Source organism: Martes martes, assembly GCF_963455335.1.
Source record: "Martes martes genome assembly, chromosome: 1".
Taxonomy (NCBI): domain Eukaryota; kingdom Metazoa; phylum Chordata; class Mammalia; order Carnivora; family Mustelidae; genus Martes; species Martes martes.
The window spans coordinates 168,647,045-168,668,474 of NC_137888.1; the positions used below are offsets into that span (position 1 = coordinate 168,647,045).

Sequence of the window (21,430 nt, forward strand, 5' to 3'; positions counted from 1 at the left end):
ACAAATATTTTTGCTAGGCTTGTAAAACACCGCCCCCCCCACTTTGTTCCCTGTAAGTTTCCACATTGCCTTCTAAAACCAGAACAAGACAACATACATTTAAAAATAATCTCTCACCATCAGTCATTTTAAAGTAGCCCAAATGACCCACACCAACTCCACCACTGTTGGCTACCTGATTAGAAAAGACAAATGTACACACACCCACATGCATGTTCTCCAGAAAAGAAACCAAGCATGTGACCCATAGCAGCTGTCTGCGCTATGCTTAGCAAACAGATCATCTTTGAAAACATGTTTCGTCATATAAATAGATGTACAGATAATCATGCACAGTTTTCATAGAAACACTTCTTTCCTCAGTAGAGACAAGAACATACAAATAAATAAAAATTAGATTGTTTCTTACCTTTTAGAAAGCAGGCAAAAGCTATACTGTTGGTGGGATAGTGTACCAAGTAACAGACTTTTGTACACTCTTTCTTACTGGTGGTATACAGTCTACAGGAAAAGTAAATATATAGGTATGTATAAAATAAATGTACACACAATATTCCTTTATTTTATTTTTTCCCTTTTGGAGAAGAGGCTGCGATAGAGACCATAGACATTATGCTCACTCTTTCAGTGCATTCAATAGTCTTTGGTAGACCAGTTCACCACAATTCAGGTACCTCTGAACATGGGAGTGCTGGTGCCTCTTGATTTAAGGCAATCAGGTTTTAGTTGCTTGAGCTGTAGCAGTTGAGGGAACCAGGTCCCAAATAAGTTATCTATCTGGTCAGAACTTTCCTTTCTTCCTTTTGCCATCCCTTTTTTTTTTCCCCCTCCTTAGCCTAGTCCAGCCATGCTGACCAGCCTGCATGGTTAGTCTGGCAGGATGAAACAAATAGCATAATGTTGAGAATGTTAGAGATCCAAATAAATGAAGAAGCAAAACGAAACAAAAACCATAACAAATCAACACAGCACAGGAGCGTGTTCCAGAGTTTTCTAGGCATCATTACTTATGTAGGTTTGGTAACTACATCCATTTTCCAGCAATATATATATATATATTTTTTTTCATCAAATGTCTTCTTATGTTAACAGTTCAACTATTTTATGTAATAATTACCTTCTTTGAGAATAGCACAAGTTTTCATGTATGTTTTCCTTATAGTAGGTGCAAAAATGGTAGTAAAAAATGAAAAAAAAAAAAAACAACCCAGCATCAGAATACAAACTTATATTTAAAATATCTTATTTTAGATTTTCTATTTTAGGTACAAATTATTCTTCTAAACTATGCTTCATCATACAGTGTACTCACAGGTCTAGTATAGGTCTAGCCTCTATGTCAGTCAGTTAATCATACATTCCCACATCCTAGAAAGGGGGGCCCAAGCTGTCCACCTGCCTGACATCTCTAGTTGCTACTGACCTTTCGGAGTCTAAGCTATCTGCAGCCCATGCAGGTATTTGAGGACTTTGTCTGTACTACCTGGGGACATTGGCTTAGAAAATGGATGGTAGTTTAGGACAAAGGTAGCTTAGGGCTACTCATTGCTATGCACTATGATTCTTTACAAGGAGAGCATCTGACCTGAAGATAATTCAAAGAATATCTTCTGTTTCTAACCAGTCCAGCTGAGGAAGGCAGCAGTTTTTATCCACCCATCCCAATAAAGACATACTGCCTCAGTTAATACCGTTCATCCAATTGGAAAAGGGTCCTAGCGGCCATTGATAAGCCATGTCCCAAGCCCAACAGGTCCTCTTATTTATTTGGCATCTACACATTTGCCATGAACAGACATCTACCAAGTCAGCAATAGGAAGTGTGGGGAAACGTGCTGAATTCAGGATGCAGATGTGAGAACCAGAGCCTGAGCTGCCCTTGTTCTTAGGAAGGAATGTTGAGAAGGCATCATGGTGGCCAGATCTAAAGCTGTCTGAAGTAGGTCAGGCTCTTCTGATCCTCTAGCAATAGCAATCTTGTTTGTATACATAATAATTTAACAAGTAGCTGAGCTAAGCCCTTAGACGTCCTACTGTTTTTCAATCCCATTACAGAACCCCACTAGCACTTGCCCAATGCTGAATATCTAATGCCAGTAGTGTACAGATATGTTAAAATTTTAAGATTTACTTTTTGTGCATTCCACACGGAAATTTTTCTTCTAAGTAATGAAATTTTGACAGAAGAAGCAACCTAAGAGGAAAACTGAGCTTCCTGGGGGAAAACTCAGGCATTGCTGGGGTAGTTGTAATTTCTGCCCATAGTAAGCCAACAAGCAAACTCGTTGTTATGTGTACATGTAGTTGCAGTAGATGAGTAGAAGCGTGCATGCACCAGATGGCAAGCTGCAATGATGGAGCAGAGCTGTTAAAAACGAGAACACTCAAGATTGAAATACATTGAGACTAATTGTTTAGAGCAACAATGAATAAGGGGACACTGGTGTTTCATTATTTACTTCGAGCTCATCCTACAAACTCAACTTCCTCTCAGATACCCTCCCTCAGAGAATAGTGTACAGAATTTTCCCTTTGGAAAGACACATTGCTTTTTTGGGTACATGGTGTGTGCTTTTGTTTCTTTTTTCACCAGACAGCTTAATTTCAGCAAATAATTCCTTTGTCTCTGCTACTGAAGTTCAGGAATTTGAGAATACTTGAGCTATATTTGGTATTAATAGAATATAGTAATATTCCCTCACATCAGGTAGTCTTACTGTTTATTTTCATGAATTGAATTTTTCATTGCTGCTCTTTGCCTACATACATACATTTTTGCATTACTCAGGACTGATTTTCTGAATAAAATAACTATCTAGGATACCACTATTTCTGGATTAGATGCCCTTCTGGATCATTTGAAATAACTAATTGTATTTTTGTCTCATCTCAAATGTTTCATCCCTTTAAGCTGACTTTATTCCCGGTCACCATGACTGCTAAATACATGTCCTAGATAAAATCCTTGCCTGTTAAGACATATTAATTTCTAGAGATGAGATTTCTCATAAAGTAGCCACAAACACAGATGGCTATTTTGAGTGAAATTATTTAAAATAAATATTTTATTTATTTATTTTTCCTCAATTAAGTCACCATATTTCAAGTGCTGACTGGCCATATATGACTAGAACATTTCTACCACTACAGAAGGTTCTTTTGGGCAGATTTTGTTTGGATGAATTCTTTTGATTTTTGAGGGGGACCTTTGGAAGCTGGGTCAACAGAGACGCCAATGTTTGGAGGTACATGAATCTCCTCCTATGGTTCGGCAAATATCTATTCAAATTACTTGTGGTATTTTAGGGAGTGTCTACACAAAACCAAACGAACTAAGACAATTTTTAAATTGTTTTGGACTGCTTATAAGACAAGGACTCTATTTGATTTCATTTTTCCCCTGAAATGTTTATTTTTGCTCTGTGTAGACACGAAAATATCATTGACAAAACCCAACAAAACTTTTTCATGGGAAGGCACCAAATGAATTCCAAATGGAATAGTTGTCATGACTGGCATAAATGATAAGTTATATAAATTTTTGAGTAAGTAAGATGAGGCCTCTACCTGGGCAGCCTTCTTTGAGCTCAAGTTACAGCTATCTTTATGACAACACAGCAACAATAACACATTTCCCAGCACAGTTAACTAAAGAGTCTGAAACACACATCATTATATGCCTTATATGCAACCTAAATCATCAGTTGAGGAAGCCAAAAGACTGATTTCTGTTTTGGAAGTATGATATGACACTTACTTTCTAAGGAACAGAGCAGCAGAGAGAAGTAGGCGTGGATTTGGGAGTCAGACCTGGGTTTCAGTCCAACCTCCACTGCTAACTAGATGTGTGATTTTGGTAATGGCACTTAATCTCACTAAGCCTGGGTTTCTTCAGTAAAAAGAACAATTCTCTTACAGAGGTACTGTAAGGGTAAGAGATCTTTCACACAAAGCACTTTGGATAATGCCTATTTCAAAAGTTAGCTGATGCAATATTATTAGTAGTATTAGTGTTACTACTAGTACTAGTGTCAGTATTAGTGCTAGTATTAGAATTTTACAACCATTACTGTATCCAAAATAGCTACTGCAAGGATAGAACCTAATCATTAAAATTAATAATAGTAGAAATGTTGTTTGAAAGCTAACTATTTTTAAGTAGCAAAGTATCGAATTGTCCAAATTCAAAACTTCTAACGTGGTCATTTTTTTTTCAATATGTACAGACTTTTGACCATATTTTCTGCTTATTAATTTTTGGGCATATCTAGTTAAATTCTGTGCATGTGTGTGTGCGCACATGCTCAGATATAAATGTAAAATACTTAGTGGAATGTCTCTAGGATAAAGGTTTAATAAAATGCAAGTCTAGCAAGGGGTCCTAGAATAAAACACTACAGAAGTATAAATGTGCAGGTATATTTATCAACACAAGTATGCATAAAAATAGATGCTTATGCATATATTTTCATGGAAATATTTCCTTTTGGGCATCAGTTGCATCTACCTCCATATAGACCTGAACTCTACCATCACATCCACATAACCAATCACATTAAAATGTACTTTTCTGCCTTTTAAAGAATAAAAAAGCACAGTCACAACTGATATATTATTTTCTAGATGCATAACGTTATGACACACTTATGACATAAATATTAGTATCTCCATTTTAAACACGAAGGTGCTGAGCTTTGGGATAGCTCAGTGATTCTAAAAGCCACACAGCTGGGAAGTGGAGTGGTTGGGATTTGAACCCAGGTCTGTCTCAACCCAGAGCCTCTTCCAACATCACGTCAAATACCACAGGATTCACTCTCCAATTTCCCTCCTCTCAATTCACCGTTTGCTCTGAAGACACAAGAGCAGAGGCTATACATTCATTCTGTTTCTCCTTTCTCCTTCGGTGTGGTCTTTGCCCTTCTTGTCTTGTCCCAGAATCCTTTCTATTAAAAGGTCCAAGTGAAGCCCACAATATTATTAACAAGCCTTTGTAACCCTGTCTACATATTCTCAATGAGTTTCACAATATTCACTCAGCCAACTGCTTAGAAATGGAGAGGAGCCAAGATCATGGATCTTAGCACAGTATTTGTCAGGAACAAACTCTGTTGTCTCCTGCTCTTCAAAGATCTCTTTCTTACTTGCAGAGTATAAAGGATTACCTCAGAGTCTTTAGAATAGGGATTCCTTTCTGCTTGGTGAGAAGTCTTTGTCTATGACTAAATGAGTTCATAACCGAAAAATGTCTTGAAGGATTTAATGGATGACCTGAATCCCCCTCTACTTTTTAAAACAAAGTATTATGAACACTCGAATCTGCCACATTGTATTTGGAACTGGTCATCTCGTTCCTAGAAAACAAATCCTGGAAGTAGTGTTTTTAATTTAAAATGCACTCTTACCACCAAATTATTAGTAAAAATGACAAGTGAGAATTCTACGTGTTTAACCTCTAGTTAAAGCGGTCTTGTTTTCTTACAAAGTGGTATGTGTATGTCCATCTTTTTGGAGTCATTGGCAAGGGTGACTAGAGGCTATCCAGGGGTTGCAGATATGCAATGTAGCATATCAGATGTGATATTTCACCTTTAATCCCCTCCCTAATATTTTGTCTTTCATGGAATGAAACTCTGCTGTGGTGGCACAGTAAATGTTTTTCCCATGTGGGGATGTCACAACCATGGTGGTCTTCAGCCTGTATACTTGGGTGTTTTCTTGTTTCTAAAAAGTTTGCTTAGTAAAGAATTATAACTTTCTCTACATTCATGTTCCAGTGTAAAGAAGTTTTGCTTCCTAAGTTATTAAATACTCCAGTTTTATTCACTTTGCTACAGTTCAATCAGGTGTTAAAGCTTCCCTACTGGGAAGTTGTTCCCCTAACATGAGGAGACCTAGAAAGGTGGGTCACAACCCAACGGGTATGTTTCTGTCAACTGGAGGGTTTGTTACCAATGAGGACGAAGGAAGGAGGAGATTTCACACTTCAGAAGCAGAGCTTCTAAAAGCTTTTTTCCCCACAAGGAGTAAAAGTGATATCGGGCAAGAATAAGACAAACTCTTGGGGCGCCTGGGTGGCTCAGTGGGTTAAGCCTCTGCCTTCGGCTCAGGTCATGATCTCAGGGTCCTGGGATCGAGCCCCGCATCGGGCTCTCTGCTCAGCGGGGAGCCTGCTTCCCTCTCTCTCTCTGCCTGCCTCTCTGCCTATTTGTGATCTCTCTCTCTGTGTCAAATGAATAAATAAAATCTTTAAAAAAAAAAAAAAAGAATAAGACAAACTCTTAAGAGCAAAAGTTAACATTCACTCAGGAAACCACTCCATTAAGACAAGAATGGACACCGTATCTCTCCAAAGAAAGGCAAACTCATACCACAGTTCCTAGAGCTTCCTGATGTAGGAGGGGAAGTCGAAAGGAAAGGAAAGTTACTTACTGTTTGGGTCTACGTTTTCACAGAGTTCTGTCTTTGCCTCACCGTTGGGTCTGTCACTGGGTTTGTGTGACAGCCGCGATGACATGGTGGCTGCCGTGACTACCGCCTTGAAGCTGCGCTTCCGCTTCTGGACATTGAGTTCAGGGTGAAAAATGATGATGTACACTTTCGGCATGTATAGCATCCCCAGAGCCACTGACGCACTTAGGTTCATGGAGATTGTAAGTGTGGTAGTTTGTATGTAGAGCTAGGAGACACAACACACAAGACACTATTACAAATAAAATGACTGCAAAGGAAGACTGAATACTTAACACATGACATCAAGAATGACTTTGGCTAGGAGAGAAAGCATAGCCATCTCTAGGGCCTTTTCATTAAGAAAATAAAAAGGAAATTGGTATAATAACTTGGCACATTTATTGGAGATTTTTTGCATATATGAATTGATCGAATGCCTTTGGGTGAATCCGTGTGCATGCCTGCCCTGGAGAAGTCTCCTACATAGAATTTCATAGTGGTAATCAGAGTTGAAGTACTTTTGATCAGAGCAAAGATGTGAAAATCACAGAAATCTATAATCTTGAGTGAGGGTGGTTAGTTTTTATTTTCCATATATGCACAGAAGGATTAATACTACATGATTTCTTGCTACACAAAGACTCTGGGACCTTTGAAAGTTAGGTTAATATATGCCCCTTTTGTTGTATTATTATTATTATTACTATTATTATTATTATTGCTGTTCACCTTCACCATACCTACAAAGTAGTGAGTTAAGTTGCCCTGAAAAGTAAGCTTTTCTTGCTTAGTTCTGATTTACAAAACACTGATGGCAAGAACCCAAGATCTAGTGATGCTGACTCTTTTATGTTGACAAATTGCTAATAGGGCAAAAACATCCTGACATTTGTGTTATTTGTGGTGTGGATGGTGTCTCCATAACTGTCCTTGTCTCCTTTGGCTCCCTTGGAAAATCAGTAAATAACTATTCACTTACTGTGCAGTGTGTTAAATCACTGCCTTGGTTATATACTTGAAAAGATGTTGGGGGAAGGGTGTGGGGAGTTGTAAGATCAGTAAGGAGAAAACTACAGACAACTTGCCTTGGTCCAGTTGTGTTTATGAAGTGCCCTCTTTTGTGATCTGGAGCCCTACCCCTATATATTTAGATATGTTTGCCTTTTGCATGACTTCTAAAAGTTATATTAAATGTGAGGTGATGGATGTGTTAATTAACTTGATGTGGTAATCATTTCTCAACTATACATATATTAAATCATCACATTGTGTGCCTCAAAAAGGATCATGTTGTATGAACCTGAATTTATACAGTTTTAGTCATACCCTTTAGTTTTAGTCATAAAACTAAAACCTTTAGTTTTAGTCATACCCCGGTAAAGCAATAAATAAATGAATACACTTGTTCATTCATAAAATTTCAATTACATTAAAAAAATGAATAGATGCCATGGCCTTTTGTGTCAGTGGAAATCCGATGATGTATTTATTCAATTGTTGTGTTCCATAACTAGGTCTTCCCATTGATCAGAGGATAAAATCCCCATCCTTAATGGAGTCTACAAGGTCCCATGTGGTCTACCCCCTACCAACTTTTTCAGACTAATTTGCCACCACTTTTCCCCCACCTTTCTCCCCAGGCCACCATCCATATGGACAGTCCTTTAGGTCTTGAAGATGTTGTGTTCATTCAGCCACAGAACCTTTAATACATGTAATATTTCTTTACTTTTGTTTTCTTCTGTATGGAATGATTTTCCTTGCTTCTTAGAACATCCATCCTGGGCTGCCCTCACCTACAGCCTCAAGTCTAGGCTAGCTTCTTTACTTATACAGAGAACTGTTTTCTTTGTGCCATTGGCCTCTGCTTGTAATTATATACCCTTTGCCCCAGTCATTTGACTGGCCATCTCTCTCTGATTAGGCCACGAGTACCATGAAGGCAGACACAAGTGTCTGTGGTATATCGTTGTGTCTGCAGTACTGACAAACAGGAGGCACTTAAATAAACATGATAGAGGAGCTCACTTGTTTGTATAATGGGTGTCATTTACCTACCTGTGATTCAAACAGTCTTTCTCTAAACATAAAACAATTTCATCAGACCTATTGGCTGCCTGGATATTTCTGTATTGTATTTCAAACTGAGGCTCTGGTGAAGAATTAAGAGAGACTTTGCCATCTCATGTGGAAGGAGTGTCGTTTTCCAACAAACATTAATTTGAATGTGCATGTCTTTGAATGGTTTTAAGGAGCTGCCAGCGGCTAACTGTATAATACATAATGAATGTAAAATAGAAAGGCAAAACAATATTGAATTAATGATCCTTTTGGTTGTGAATCAGACTGTATTTTAAAAGCTTATCTTTTCCTACTGGAATACTTCTAGACTTTGAACTCCATTCCACCATGCTAACCTACACCATTTAAGAAAGGCTTACCATGTTTACAGGCTTTAAGGACCTAGGCAATGTTGCTTCCTTCCTTCATGATCCCTGCTGTCATCTTACTAATGAGGACTTTGCAAATCATGGATTAGCAATCCAAAAAAGAAAATGATACAATTTAACCTAGGGTTTTGTTCCTGTTTCTCTGTTCATGAGTAAATTTTACAGTTGAAGAAATCATCCATAGTTTATTTAAACATAACTATAAATTCTGTACCTACATAAGCTTCTATATAGGTGTGTGTCTGTGTGTGTACACACTTTTTCTTAACAAAGACTACTTAGCAATTTAAGACCTCAAAAGCTATGACGTTCATTTTATGGAGTGTCTGATTTCATTATTCTCAAACTGGAGCCCATTGAGACTTGATATTTTGTGTTGAAAGTTTTACAGTCTCTGGTGACACGTTAGGAGTATGTGAAAACCAACATGAATGTCACTGACCAAATTCCTGCTCCCACATTTCCTCCTTACACTGCGTAATGTTTAAGAATGAGTGAATGAAGCTAGCCTGAGTTCGATTCCCATTTCCTGGTTCTGTGACCTAGGGCAAAGAATTTAGCCTGTCTATGCCTTGGCTTTTGCATCTGTAAATGGGGGTGATAATAACAGTACCTACCTCATAATGTTGTGTTGACAAATTAGTTTTTGTAAAGTACTTAGGATCAGACCCAGCAATACTATAAAAGTATTTTTAGATAAGTATATACATATGAAGATACGCAGGTTTTAGTCTACAGGAATCCTAGAGGTATTGGTCCACAAAGATTCAATTCTACCAACCCCCAAAGAGAGGCCCCAAGTCACTGTCTCTTTGGCCTCTGGTGGGAGGCTCATCTTCTTACTGTGTTTATTCCACCATCAACTTTTAGTACATTCTTTTAATAAATCACAACCTATTTTAGTCTTGAGGCTATTCCTATTTTGCATGCTGCTTACTGTAAAATACATTATCCTGTTTATTTAACCTTGGGTATTTGACAATATGTTATCTTCTTTATAATTTCTTTAGCAAGGTCAAGGCATTGGTGATCACTGTTGGCCCCTTTCATCAAGACATAGAGGCCCTTGACACAGAGAGAGATCAAGACTCTCTCCAGGGCTGACATACAACTAAACCTCATCCCATTCTGGCTCTCTGAGGATCGTCCCCAGGGGAGCTAAGTCGCCCTACCTTGGCCAAACCTCAATGACTCAGGTCTGTGGGAAGGATGCAGATTGCCTTGGAAATTCCATGTGTTTTTATAATTAAGCCTTAATTTTATCATCACCCTAAGTGAATTTCCAGAATCTAGTTTCTGCTCCTTGGTTAAATGTGGCTTTTCTTACACCTATCATCTATAATTCAGCTTATATAACCAAACGCATTCAGGCAAGAATTTACAGTCAAGCCAAGAAAAGTTTTTGCATATATTCTAGAACAGTGGTTATTTTAAAGTCTAATCCCTGGAGTTTGGGGCTATAACTCTTCTCTCTGTCCATCAGTTTCCTCATCTGTAGAATGAAGACAATAATTATTACTACCTCATATGGTGGTTTTGAACATCTAATAAATATATGAAAAATGCTTAGCATAATGCCTAGGAAAAAAGTACCCACGAAACATTAACTACTTACTATTATAACCACTTTTTATTATAACCACTATTTATATTCTGCTTAATATTATTTAGATTAGGTTGTTGGGGTCTAGATCTCAAGATGAAAGCTCATAACCATTTTCATTTATTTTGAACTTTTTACATATGTCTTATTGATTAACTAGGTTGTAGTGTCTAAAACACCAAGCCTAGTCATGTCTGGTCTGGCTGAAATGTACCAGCAGGTATATTGTTAGAGTGTATAGATATATGCTTAATTTAATGCCAGGCAAAGCCCACCTGAATCTTTTTCATCTTGGTCTAAATTCATTATCAGGTAAAATGCCAATCCCTATTATGAGATGCCATTATTGTTTCAGAAGATGGTGTAGCACTATGGTTACTTGAGTTCTCCTTGTCTAACTTTTTATTGCTAAGATATTAAGAAATTTTCAAAGTGGTCAGATAGTGCTCATGAGCAACTTTGAAATTTGCCAACTCTTCTGTATAAATTCATTTTGAGAGATTTCAAGGCAAGCTATTAAAATTTGTAATAGTGACAGGCTTCAAACTTTTAACATCACAGTATTTGAGATACTGTCCAAAGAATAATGAGAAAAAGAAAGTAAAGAAAAAAATTATAGGGCACAGAGACAGATACAAAACTGGACTAGGAAAAACTCACTTTCAGGTTTTTGAGTTCATTGAAATACTCTCATCATTACTACTGATGTCCTTAGAAGTATATACTACACAAAGGAACTAATACTATATTTATACTAATGAATTACCAGCTTTATAAGTAAAAATACTATATTAGAAGAAGAGTCCTAGAACTCTCTGCTGGTGTCACACTGTAGATGTAAGATGAACTTACATTTGAGAATATAAGTTCTTCAAATAAGAACTATTTAAAAAGGTGTCAAATCCATGCTGTAAATTCATGTTTAGTTCTATTTTCTAGACAGGCTATGTGAAAGACTTATTTCTCTACTCTTGGTGCTTTCATCCATGTGCTGGTTCTCCATTTTTACTGAGATACTACCAAATGCCTGCACCAGCCCAAACACTAAGTACACCATTGTGAAGACAACAGACATTCTCCCTCCATCAGGAAGCCATAGTCTAATGGCATGAGAAAGCCAATCAAGAATGAACTAATGCACCAACTGTTCACTAAGTCCTTACCCTACAATGTATATTGTCCCCCATTTTCCCCTCCTCTTGTCCTTTCCTTTGCTGACCTGTTGTGCTTCTGATACCTTGTTTATATTTGATGCGTCATCCAGTGGCCTATTCTACATAAAGCCTTCCCTATGTCTCCAGTCAGGGCAGTTCCCCTGTTGGTCCCGTCCTAGGTACAGCTCCAAAGAGCACTTACCCTGGTCTGCTCAGAGAAGTATAGCCAGTTAGTTGTGCTTTAAGCCTTGTTTTGAAAATGCAAATGCATCCCTAACAGATGGATAGGTTAGGAAACAATTTGAGCACTGTACAAAGCTTGTGCATGTGTAAATTTTTTCCCCAAGAAACACTAGGTGAACACAGTAAACTATATCCAGCTGTACCAAGGCGTGCAGGAACACACAAAAATGCACACACATACACACACACATACCTCAAACATCCTTCTTTGTCCCCTTGCATAATTTTACAATAAATCACAAGCAGTAACGCTTCTGGCACTTCCTTCCATGAGCAAAGTTTACCTCCTTTTTCTTAAGGTAAAATGCCATATTCATTGTAACATTTATGCACTGCTTAGCCATTTAACTTGTATAAAACCATGCCACCATTTTATTAGATTTTTTTAATGTCACTGGTGATGTTTTTGAGTGTTATGTCCCTAACCCAATTTTTCCCCATAAGTCTTGTATTTTTATTGCACCATTTTGCATAAAATGGTTATTTTTAGAGGAGAACCGATTGGATAATAAACACAATGTCTGCTAAAAAGTGAATGCTTAGTACATTCTGGTTGAATAAAAAGTTCTATACTTGAAGCAGGCATTAGATACCATAAATTCTTGGCATTATGTTGTGTTTTGAGGAAAGCTATTACTTGTAGTCTGTTAGTTTTATTACTTTTATTTTTGAAATTATTTGTGTGGCTCTGTTTCCTTATTTCTAGAGTGGAGATAATAATAGTACCTCTCTTAGCAGGTTTGTTGGGACCAAATGGTTGTCATTGTGAAATACATACAAGGGTATTACATGTAGCAACCACTCAATCAAGTGTATTAGTACCACTGATTTATTAATTGGCTATACCCAAAAATAATTTTCTATGTTGCATTTCTTCATATTAGTATATTTTGTAATGACAATATTTCTTATGAAATCTGAATCACAGCCTTTTCAAGGAACAGGCATTTCATTAAGTTTGCTTCTCTTTTGTTTGAAAGTATTCTCAAACTCCTATTTTATCTTTCATTGAATCTTTTATGAGAAATAGTAAATTCTGTGCATTCCCAAATGACAGGTGAAAATTGGGACAAGAAGGCCTTAATGGAGACTTCAGGTGGGAAGGGACAAGTTTTCATAATCCTCACAATATCCCCAAAATCTGTGTAATAAAAATGAAAAATGTGTCTGATGGAGTCCCAGAAAATAGGAAGGATACATTATTACCAGACAGATGCTTGGAACATTCATATGACTGAATTAAATGAAAGTTCCTGGCAGTTAAGACCAGTGTTTACCATCCTTACACCTCTACTTCTTGCTTCCTAATTAGAGTAACCATATCTTCGAGAAGAAAAAATAACATATATTTGAGGATAGGACAGGATGTTTGCAATTGGGACTTCCTCAGTCATTGGGAGGGTCAGTATACTCTTGGCTTAGTTATCAAATATTGCATGATGATAAAAGGGTTCAGTATAATTATGGGGGAAAAACAATTATTTTTTGGGGTAGAGAGAGCTGCATCTTATAAAAGAATAGTGTAATAGAAAGAGTATGCTCTTTGTTACATTAGAACTGATTACAAATCTTGGTCTCAGATTGTTGGTTGGTGACAGTGGGCAAGCTCCTTCACCTCTGGCAAGAGACAGACTCAAAATTCAGACCCTAGCAATTTGTTACCAGAGTCTCTGATATACAACCCCATCAAACTCTACCACTACCATTGAGATGTTCTTACCATTTGAAGTTTAAAGGGTATCATGTGTGAAAAGTAGTGCACAGTGCCTAGAATATGGCGGGTGCTCAGGAAATGCAAGTATATACATTACAGTTGATGGCCCCATCATCTGTAGATCATTTTCATGCTATTCTCTTTACACTTCCTATCTTTGATGAGGTAATAAAGAGGGAGGGAGGGATGGAGAAAGGGAAATGGGATATACATAAAAAGATACACACACCAAATAGTATGGCCACACTCTGTGGATAGGTGTCTGGCATAGAATTATAAATAATGAAGGCAACCAGATGACTATTGGACAAGATCTAGTTTTACTGTGTTTTGTTTTTGTCATTAGTATTTCTAGGCAGACATGATATTACATCTACACACAATTACATTCCTTATTTGGACGGACAGAAGATAAGCACTCCAGGTGAATGTAAATCTGTTTCTAGAGTATGAGATAAGTGATTGTGTCATGCTTGAAATCATCTACATCTCAGGTCTTTCCTCTCCTCCGCAGAAGCCTGGTGTTGTGTCTATTCCAGTGGGATGCTATTAGTACAACTGACCACATGCTTGGGAAATTCAGTGTTTGGCTCCCCATGACATCCTCAAGAGTTCCAGGCCACCTCAATAGCCAGTTCTTCCAGGCAGTCACGTCTGATTTTGTTAGGCATAGGAATTTCTTTCCTCCCCCAGTCATCTGACTCCTAAATTTTGATTTCAAGATATTTTTCCCCCATACCTACAAGGCAGATTTGCTCTTTTATATATAGCCAGTGCTGGCACGGTTCACGCTGTTGTGTTATCTAGAAGGATATTTACCATTCCTGCTGGGTTGAGAGTCCCACAACTGTTAGGTCACTGCCTTGCAGTGATATAACATACAAAGGCAAAGCGTTTTCTCCACAGTCAGCACAGTCTCCACAGTCAGAATCACACTTCTGCCAGATTCCATTGGTTCCCTTTGAACCTTTGGCCACATTCATCAAGAGTAAACCGAAGAGCCTTTTTGTAGGAAGCAACCTCAAATTCTTCCTTATAATATGAAAATGCTTGTTTGTACCTTGCTGGGGAATACATTAGGTAAAAGACAATGATGTTCTGTATTACTTTGCAAATAAAGCAAGTGGATTAACAACAACAAAAAAATTAAGTCTGGACTTAATGTATGCTTTTTCTTATTTTTAAAAAATATTTATTCGGGGTGCCTGGGTGGCTCAGTGGGTTAAAGTCTCTGCCTTCAGCTCAGGTCATGATCCCAGGGTCCTGGGATCGAGCCCCGCATTGGGCTCTCTGCTCAGCAGGGTGCCTGCTTCCCTTCCTCTCTCTCTCTGCCTGCCTGTCTGCCTACTTGTGATCTCTGTCTGTCAAATAAATAAACAAAATCTTAAAAAAATTAAAAAATAAAAAAATAAAAATAAAAAAAAAATATTCTATTTTGGTAGGGAGAGGGGTATAGGACAAGGGAGAGGAGACTCTCCAGTAGACTCCCTGCTGAGAGCAGAGCCCAATGAGGGGCTCGATCTCATGACCCTGAGATCATGACCTGAGCCAAAATCAAGAGTTGGATGCTCAAGTGACTGAGCCACCCAGGTGTCCCTAAAGTATTCTGTTTCTGAAGTTTTCATTAAGTGCAAAGCTATCTAATCTTGCCAACTTTTAAAGTCAGCTTTATAGTTCTATAGATCATAAAGAGATAGAAATCAAATGAAAAAATTGATGTCAAATTAATAGCTGAAAGAAAGAGACAATCTTTGCATTTCCTAGGCATAGTCAATGTGTTTTAAGTTGGACTTGTAAAGTGTTCATTGAAACTGGACCCCAGAGTGTCACTGACAAGAAGACAAAGTCAGGCTCTTACTAAAATAAAGCGTATTCTTATCTCAGTTTTCAAAGCCACTGACAATGGCTTTCTGTTGAACTTTGACAAGTTCCGATCGTCATAATCATACAGTTTTCTCCTTTCTCTTTTTCATTCTGGCTATTATTTTGGTTGATCTTCCTCTGTTCCTTTTGGACTCTATCTTTCCCATCTTGCTGCTGAGTTGTGGTACCTTTCTTTCTGCCTTTGAAATTCATTCCCCCTTCCATTAGCTCATAGCTTTCCACGTATCATTTTTACTCCACTGCTTTTGCCCTGCCCCCAGTGTGGTGGTGTGCTTGCGGGTGGATGCAGGCCCCCCGAACTGCTGCTGTGCTGGGTAGTGCACTGTGGCACTCATTAGTGATCGTGCCAAGTGCTGCCCCTGGCTGATGGGCAAAACACTTCAACAGCTAGAACGCAGTCCAGCTGAATTGCCTGTCCAAAGGTAACTTAGGCTCTGAACTTCTCATCAAGGCCCTCAGCTGTTTAAGCCCATGGTTTAAGCCCCAAAGGAGCAAATAATTGCAATGAAACTTTACTCAGAAAATTGTCAACAAGTAGTTGCTCAGCCTATGGCCCCAACTGGAACAGTGAGGGCTCTGAGGTTGGGCAGGAAAATAACACCTATCCTGCCAAGAGAAATGTAGTACTGAAAGGGAGGGAGCCTGGCTAAGGAGTAGGGGCTGAGTGGTTCATGGTTTTAATTCTGACTTCACAGGATCCTTTTGGTTTTGCTTTTGTTTGCAAGGTCTTGTGTCAGGGATCTCAAAACTGCCATTTCCTACCCACTCACTCTCTGAGCCTGTCATCTGGCCTCCATCATCACCTGGTCTGAGTGTGTCCTCTAAACCTCCCCAGACTCCTTGTCAGACAGAAGAGGTTTTGTTTTGTTTTGTTTTTTTCCCAGGTGTCATTTCTTTTAACAATTCAGTGCTAAGGATAGTGCTCTTGGGGGCTTCTGCTGTCCTGCTGCATTTGCTCGAATTTCCATCACATTTGAAGTGAAGATAAAATCCTCAACATGGTCCAAGGAACTCTGTAGGTGTCCCTTCTGTCTTCCCTCACCTTCTCTCAATCCTTCAAGTGTGCAATGCTCTGTTTATCCCCAAAGCTTTTGTACATGCTATTCCGTCTGCCTCAGATGCTATTCCCACTTATCTTTACCTGGCTACCTCCTACCTGCCTTTCCTGTCTCAGACTTACATCTCTGACTCTCAGATGTAAATTGTGACCTCCTTCTCTTGCTTGCATAAAGAATGCATCATGCCCCTTCATTACATTAATCATGATTTGTGATTATTCATTCAAGTATTTATTTCCTAAGTATCTTGTCAGTAGACTCCCCTCCCTCCCCCCTGCCACATGACAGTGTGACCCATACCTTTCAAATTATTGTGTGTAGGGCCTGGAACATAGCACGTCCCTAATTCACAGCAGCTAAACAAAGCAATGAATATGGTCCAGGAGATAGATACTGTACAGCCAAGAACAATAAAATGTATGACCAGTGCACTGGAATCACAGTCAGGAATTTGGCATTTGGATGTAGGCTCTGCTGCTTTATAACAATGGCGGGGACGTTTTGAGTACCTCATTTAGCCTTTCTAAGCTTGAATATTGCTACTTATAATATAAGGTGAGTAATGGCATCTACCCTCCCTGTGACAAGGAAGAAATGACTTGTAAGTGGTCAGACTTCTTCAACTCTAAAGCCCTGGTCAAAATGCTGTGCTGGTAAAATTTATGTCTGTGTAGCATGGGATAAATTAACCATGTCCAGAGGCTCTTTGTCTCTGAACAATCATAACTGCTTCCCATTTTTTCAAGTACTTTTTCCTTTAGCAATTTCAGTGGCTTCACTCCTGGCTCTACTCCTGGACCTGGGGCATTCCTGTGGCCCAGGCATGGTATTCAGAGCTAATAAATAGAGGAGATAAAATATAGAGATAAATTGCTTCATATAATAGGGAGAGAACCAGAATATTTTGTGGAAGTCGGAGAGGAAGAGAACAGTTAGAAGCGAGCAAATCAAAGGCAGGACCATGTTTATCCACACCTTCATGCCTGGCATAGGGAACAAATTCAGTACATGTTTGATGAATGATGTGGTCTTTATTCATTTGACAAATCAAAGTCGAATTCAAAGGCATTTATTCATCTTTATTTTACAGCTCATCATGTCTCCCTGTCCCTTGGCCTCTTTCATATCCCTGAGTATGGCATGCTCTAGTCTGCCACAGGGCCTTTGCATATGCTTTCTCCCCCTTCCTGGAATGTTTCCCCACCCTCACCTACCTTGTTTAATTTATTCTTTAAATCTCCATGCAAGCATTGCTTCTTCAGCTGAGACTTTTCTAACCAAAACTAGGTAATACCATACTGGTATAAACTCTCAAAGCAATCATAAGATTCATACTTAAATATGTGCATGAGTGTGTGTGTGTATGATAAATATCTGTCTCCCCCACCAGGAAGCAAGTCTGTTTATCTCATATTGTATCCCTGCATAGCACTGTGTGGGGGGGGGGGGCAGTACAAGTGACTTGATTGATACTGACACTGTTAGTGAAGTAAGTTTTAGTGATAAGGAGCAAGACCCTGTATTTCCAGTCTTTGGCTCCATACCTTCTCCCACAGAGCAGAGTCAAAAGGGAACCTGGCAGGAAGTGATGTTCTCATGGACTTAGACTGCCTGTAAAAAGTACTCTCCTAACTGGCCCAGGGAGGATAGGACTGTATTGTCCTGGGGGTTGCCACCAACATTTCTTAAACCCTCTTCCATGTGTTCACCAATAAATAAATAATTAAGTAAGTAAAGTAATTGCCAATAATGACTCCTTTGGAGCCAGAAGTAATGATGAAAATAAACAACCCCACCCCTTCTTTCAAAAAGTTTGCACTAACACCCAGGTTAGTACTTAATTGTCTCTTTACAGTGAAAATGAAGTGGTTGCTATGACAATGCAGTGAAGAATGCATTTTGTTTTTGTTTTTATTTGACAAAAAGCTGCTGATTTTGACTTAACTGAGGCCATATATGCATTTTGGTTTTGCAATTCTGATTCTTCCTGGAAATTTTCAGAAGCAGCACTAAAGATAAATTAATGAATCCAATTTCTTTAGACAGTGCAAAAGCAATGAAGACAAAAAAGGACAGGTGAGAGATAATATTAGGAGGGAGAAAAGAAAGGATATGGATGGGTTGGGTGGGAGGAAGTGAGAGGAAGTTACAAACAATGGATCATTTTTTTACATTCTACCTCATTTTATGCAAACCCCATCAGAGTACTATCCTAAATTGAATCAACCTTGCACAAACCCTAGAGTGAGTTTGATCTCTCCTAAAAAAAAAAAAAAAAAAAAAAAAAAAAAAAAAAATGTTGGCCTCCCTCCCAAAGTAAGAGCGGATTGGCTAAACATTTTTCCAAGAGATTTTAAAAAAAAATTTTAAGGATTTTATTTATTTATTTAACAGAGAGAGAGAGAGAGAGATAGGGAGAAGCAGGTCCCCCACGAGGCAGGGAGCTGGATGTGGGACTTAATCCTGGGATCATGACCTGAGCCGACCTGGGCCAAATGCAGATGTTCAACCAACTGAGCCACCCAGGTGTCCCTCCAAGAGATCTGAAGTGATATTAGCCCCCTTTGGGAGTGCTGGGACCCAGGCATTTATACCAGCTTCATCTCTCCCAATACCAGTGGAGCTCTGATCCTAATCTAGCTGACCATGCAAAGCTAATCCTTCACCCTGAATTGTTTTTATGGTTAAGATTTTCTCTCCAAGACTCCACCCTGCATTTATTCCTAGTTGGAACTCCTAAACCACCTGTGAAAAAAAAAAATCTACTTGTTTAGAAATTACAAAAGAGATCCATAAAATGGTTAAGCACCAAGCATGTGAATAGATAGCTGTCTCTCCACACCCCAAAATATCGAGAATTCTTAACCATCTTTGTCTCATCTGAGTCTTGAAACCATTCCACAGTTGGATTATAATTCTAAGAAAAATGGATGAAGGAGTCTTAAAACATAATTTTAAAGGCAAATTCCCTCTTCAGTCTTGGCTTATGGAATCACCATATGCTATTTATGGGAAGGAAGATAAGACATGAAAGGTCTTCTCTACAGTTTATTCAATATGCCTACAGAGATTTCAGGCCCACATGTCAGCAGAAGGTTCTGAGAAGGTTATTCTTATTTATATGCAACTAGATGTTTATTATCTTTAGTGTAGGGGTCATCACCTTTGCCATTCTCTTAGGGTTGATGACACAATCAAGCAGACATCTCAAATAACATTGAAAATGGGGATTTCCCTGCATCTTGCTTTTGCACTAATTTCCCTCATCTCAAAAAGTGTTACCCTCATCGACCTGGTTGCACAAATTGGAACTTTAAAGGTTATTCTTGAATACTTCCATTTCCCTCACATTGTACCTTTTATATTCAGGCCATTAGCCAGTTAGCTAATATTATCTGTAAGATACTTCTTAAATCTTTTCCCTTCTCTTCCTCCTGCCCTCCCCCACCCCAACTTAAATACGTTTAACCAGTAAACACAACTAAGTACAGAGATGAGTGGTTACCATTTCTCAGTTCTCAAATTTAGCAACGACAATGATGATGGTAAATGAGGATATGATGACACACTTTCACGTTGTTCCTGGGGTGCTAGAGTGTATCCTAACTGGTTTTATTACACCCATTTTTTAAGATCCCTTTAAGCAACTCTGCACAGACTAACCAGAATGATCTTTGTAAAAACTGCAAATCAGTTCACATGGTCTCCTGTAAAACATCTTTCAAAAGACTTTCCATTGCCTTATGGTATGGTATCTGGCCTGGGTACATTTCCAACTTGTTAGCTAGTCTCTCTTGAATATGATCAATCTACAATGGTATTTTCTTTTATTAACTTATAATGTATTACTTGCTTCAGGGGTATAGGTCTGTAAATCACCAGTCTTACATAATTCACCGCACTCACCATAGCACATATCCTCCCCAATGTCCATCACCCAGCCACCCTATACCTCCCCAACCCCCCAGTAACCCTCACAGTTTTTTCCTGAGATTAAGAATCTCTTGTGGTTCATCTCTGTCCCTGGTCCCATCTTGTTTTATTTCTTCTCTCCCTACCCCTCAAAACCCCCCTTACCGTGCCTCTCAAATTCTTCATATCAGAGAGATCATATGATAATTATCTTTCTCTGACTTATTTCACTGAGCGTTATACCCTCTAGTTCTAGCCATGTCATTGCAAATGGCAAGATTTGGGGGGTTATTGATGGCTGCATAGTATTCCATTGTATATATACCACATCTTCTTTAGCTATTCGTCTGTTGATGGACATCTAGGTTCTTTCCATAGTTTGGCTATTGTGGATATTGCTGCTATAAACATTCCGGTGCATGTGCCCCTTCGGATCACAACATTTGTATCTTTAGGGTAAATACCCAGTAGTGCGATTGCTGGGTCATAGGGTAGCTCTATTTTCAACTTTCTGAGGCATCTCCATACTGATTTCCAGAGTGGTTGCACTAGCTTGCATTCCCACCAACAAGGTAGGAGGGTTTCCCTTTCTCTGCATCCTTGCCAGCATCTGTCATTTCCTGACTTGTTAATTTTAGCCATTCTGACTGGTATGAGGTCGTATCTCACTGTGATTTTGATTTGTATTTCTCTGCTGCCGAGTGATGCTGAGCACTTTTTCAAGTGTCTGTTGGCCATTTGGATGTCCTCTTTGCAGAAATGTCTGTTCATGTCTTCTGCACATTTATTGATTGGATTATTTGTTGTTTGGGTGTTGAGTTTGATAAGTTCTTTATAGATTTTGGATACTAGCCCTTTATCTGATATGTCATTTGCGAATATCTTCTCCCATTCTGTCAGCTGTCTTTTAGTTTTACTGACTGTTTCCTTTGCTTTACAAAAGCTTTTGATCTTGATGA

At 38.7% G+C, this 21,430-nt stretch overlaps 1 protein-coding gene across 2 annotated transcripts in view; it reads right to left on the bottom strand.

Annotated features, from left to right (window-relative positions):
* The window catches only part of GRM7 (glutamate metabotropic receptor 7), a gene marked incomplete at both ends in the record, with an annotated part of 875,705 nt that overhangs the window by 46,658 nt on the left and 807,617 nt on the right, over window positions 1-21,430 (bottom strand). Inside the window, 2 exons of one of the 2 annotated variants that reach the window (XM_080824213.1) lie at window positions 431-501; window positions 6,433-6,679. In XM_080824213.1, the coding sequence (XP_080680339.1) occupies window positions 431-501; window positions 6,433-6,679 (318 nt within the window). Of the gene's footprint in view, window positions 1-430; window positions 502-6,432; window positions 6,680-21,430 lie in introns of those variants that run through there. The other variant, XM_080824214.1, reaches the window with a different exon arrangement.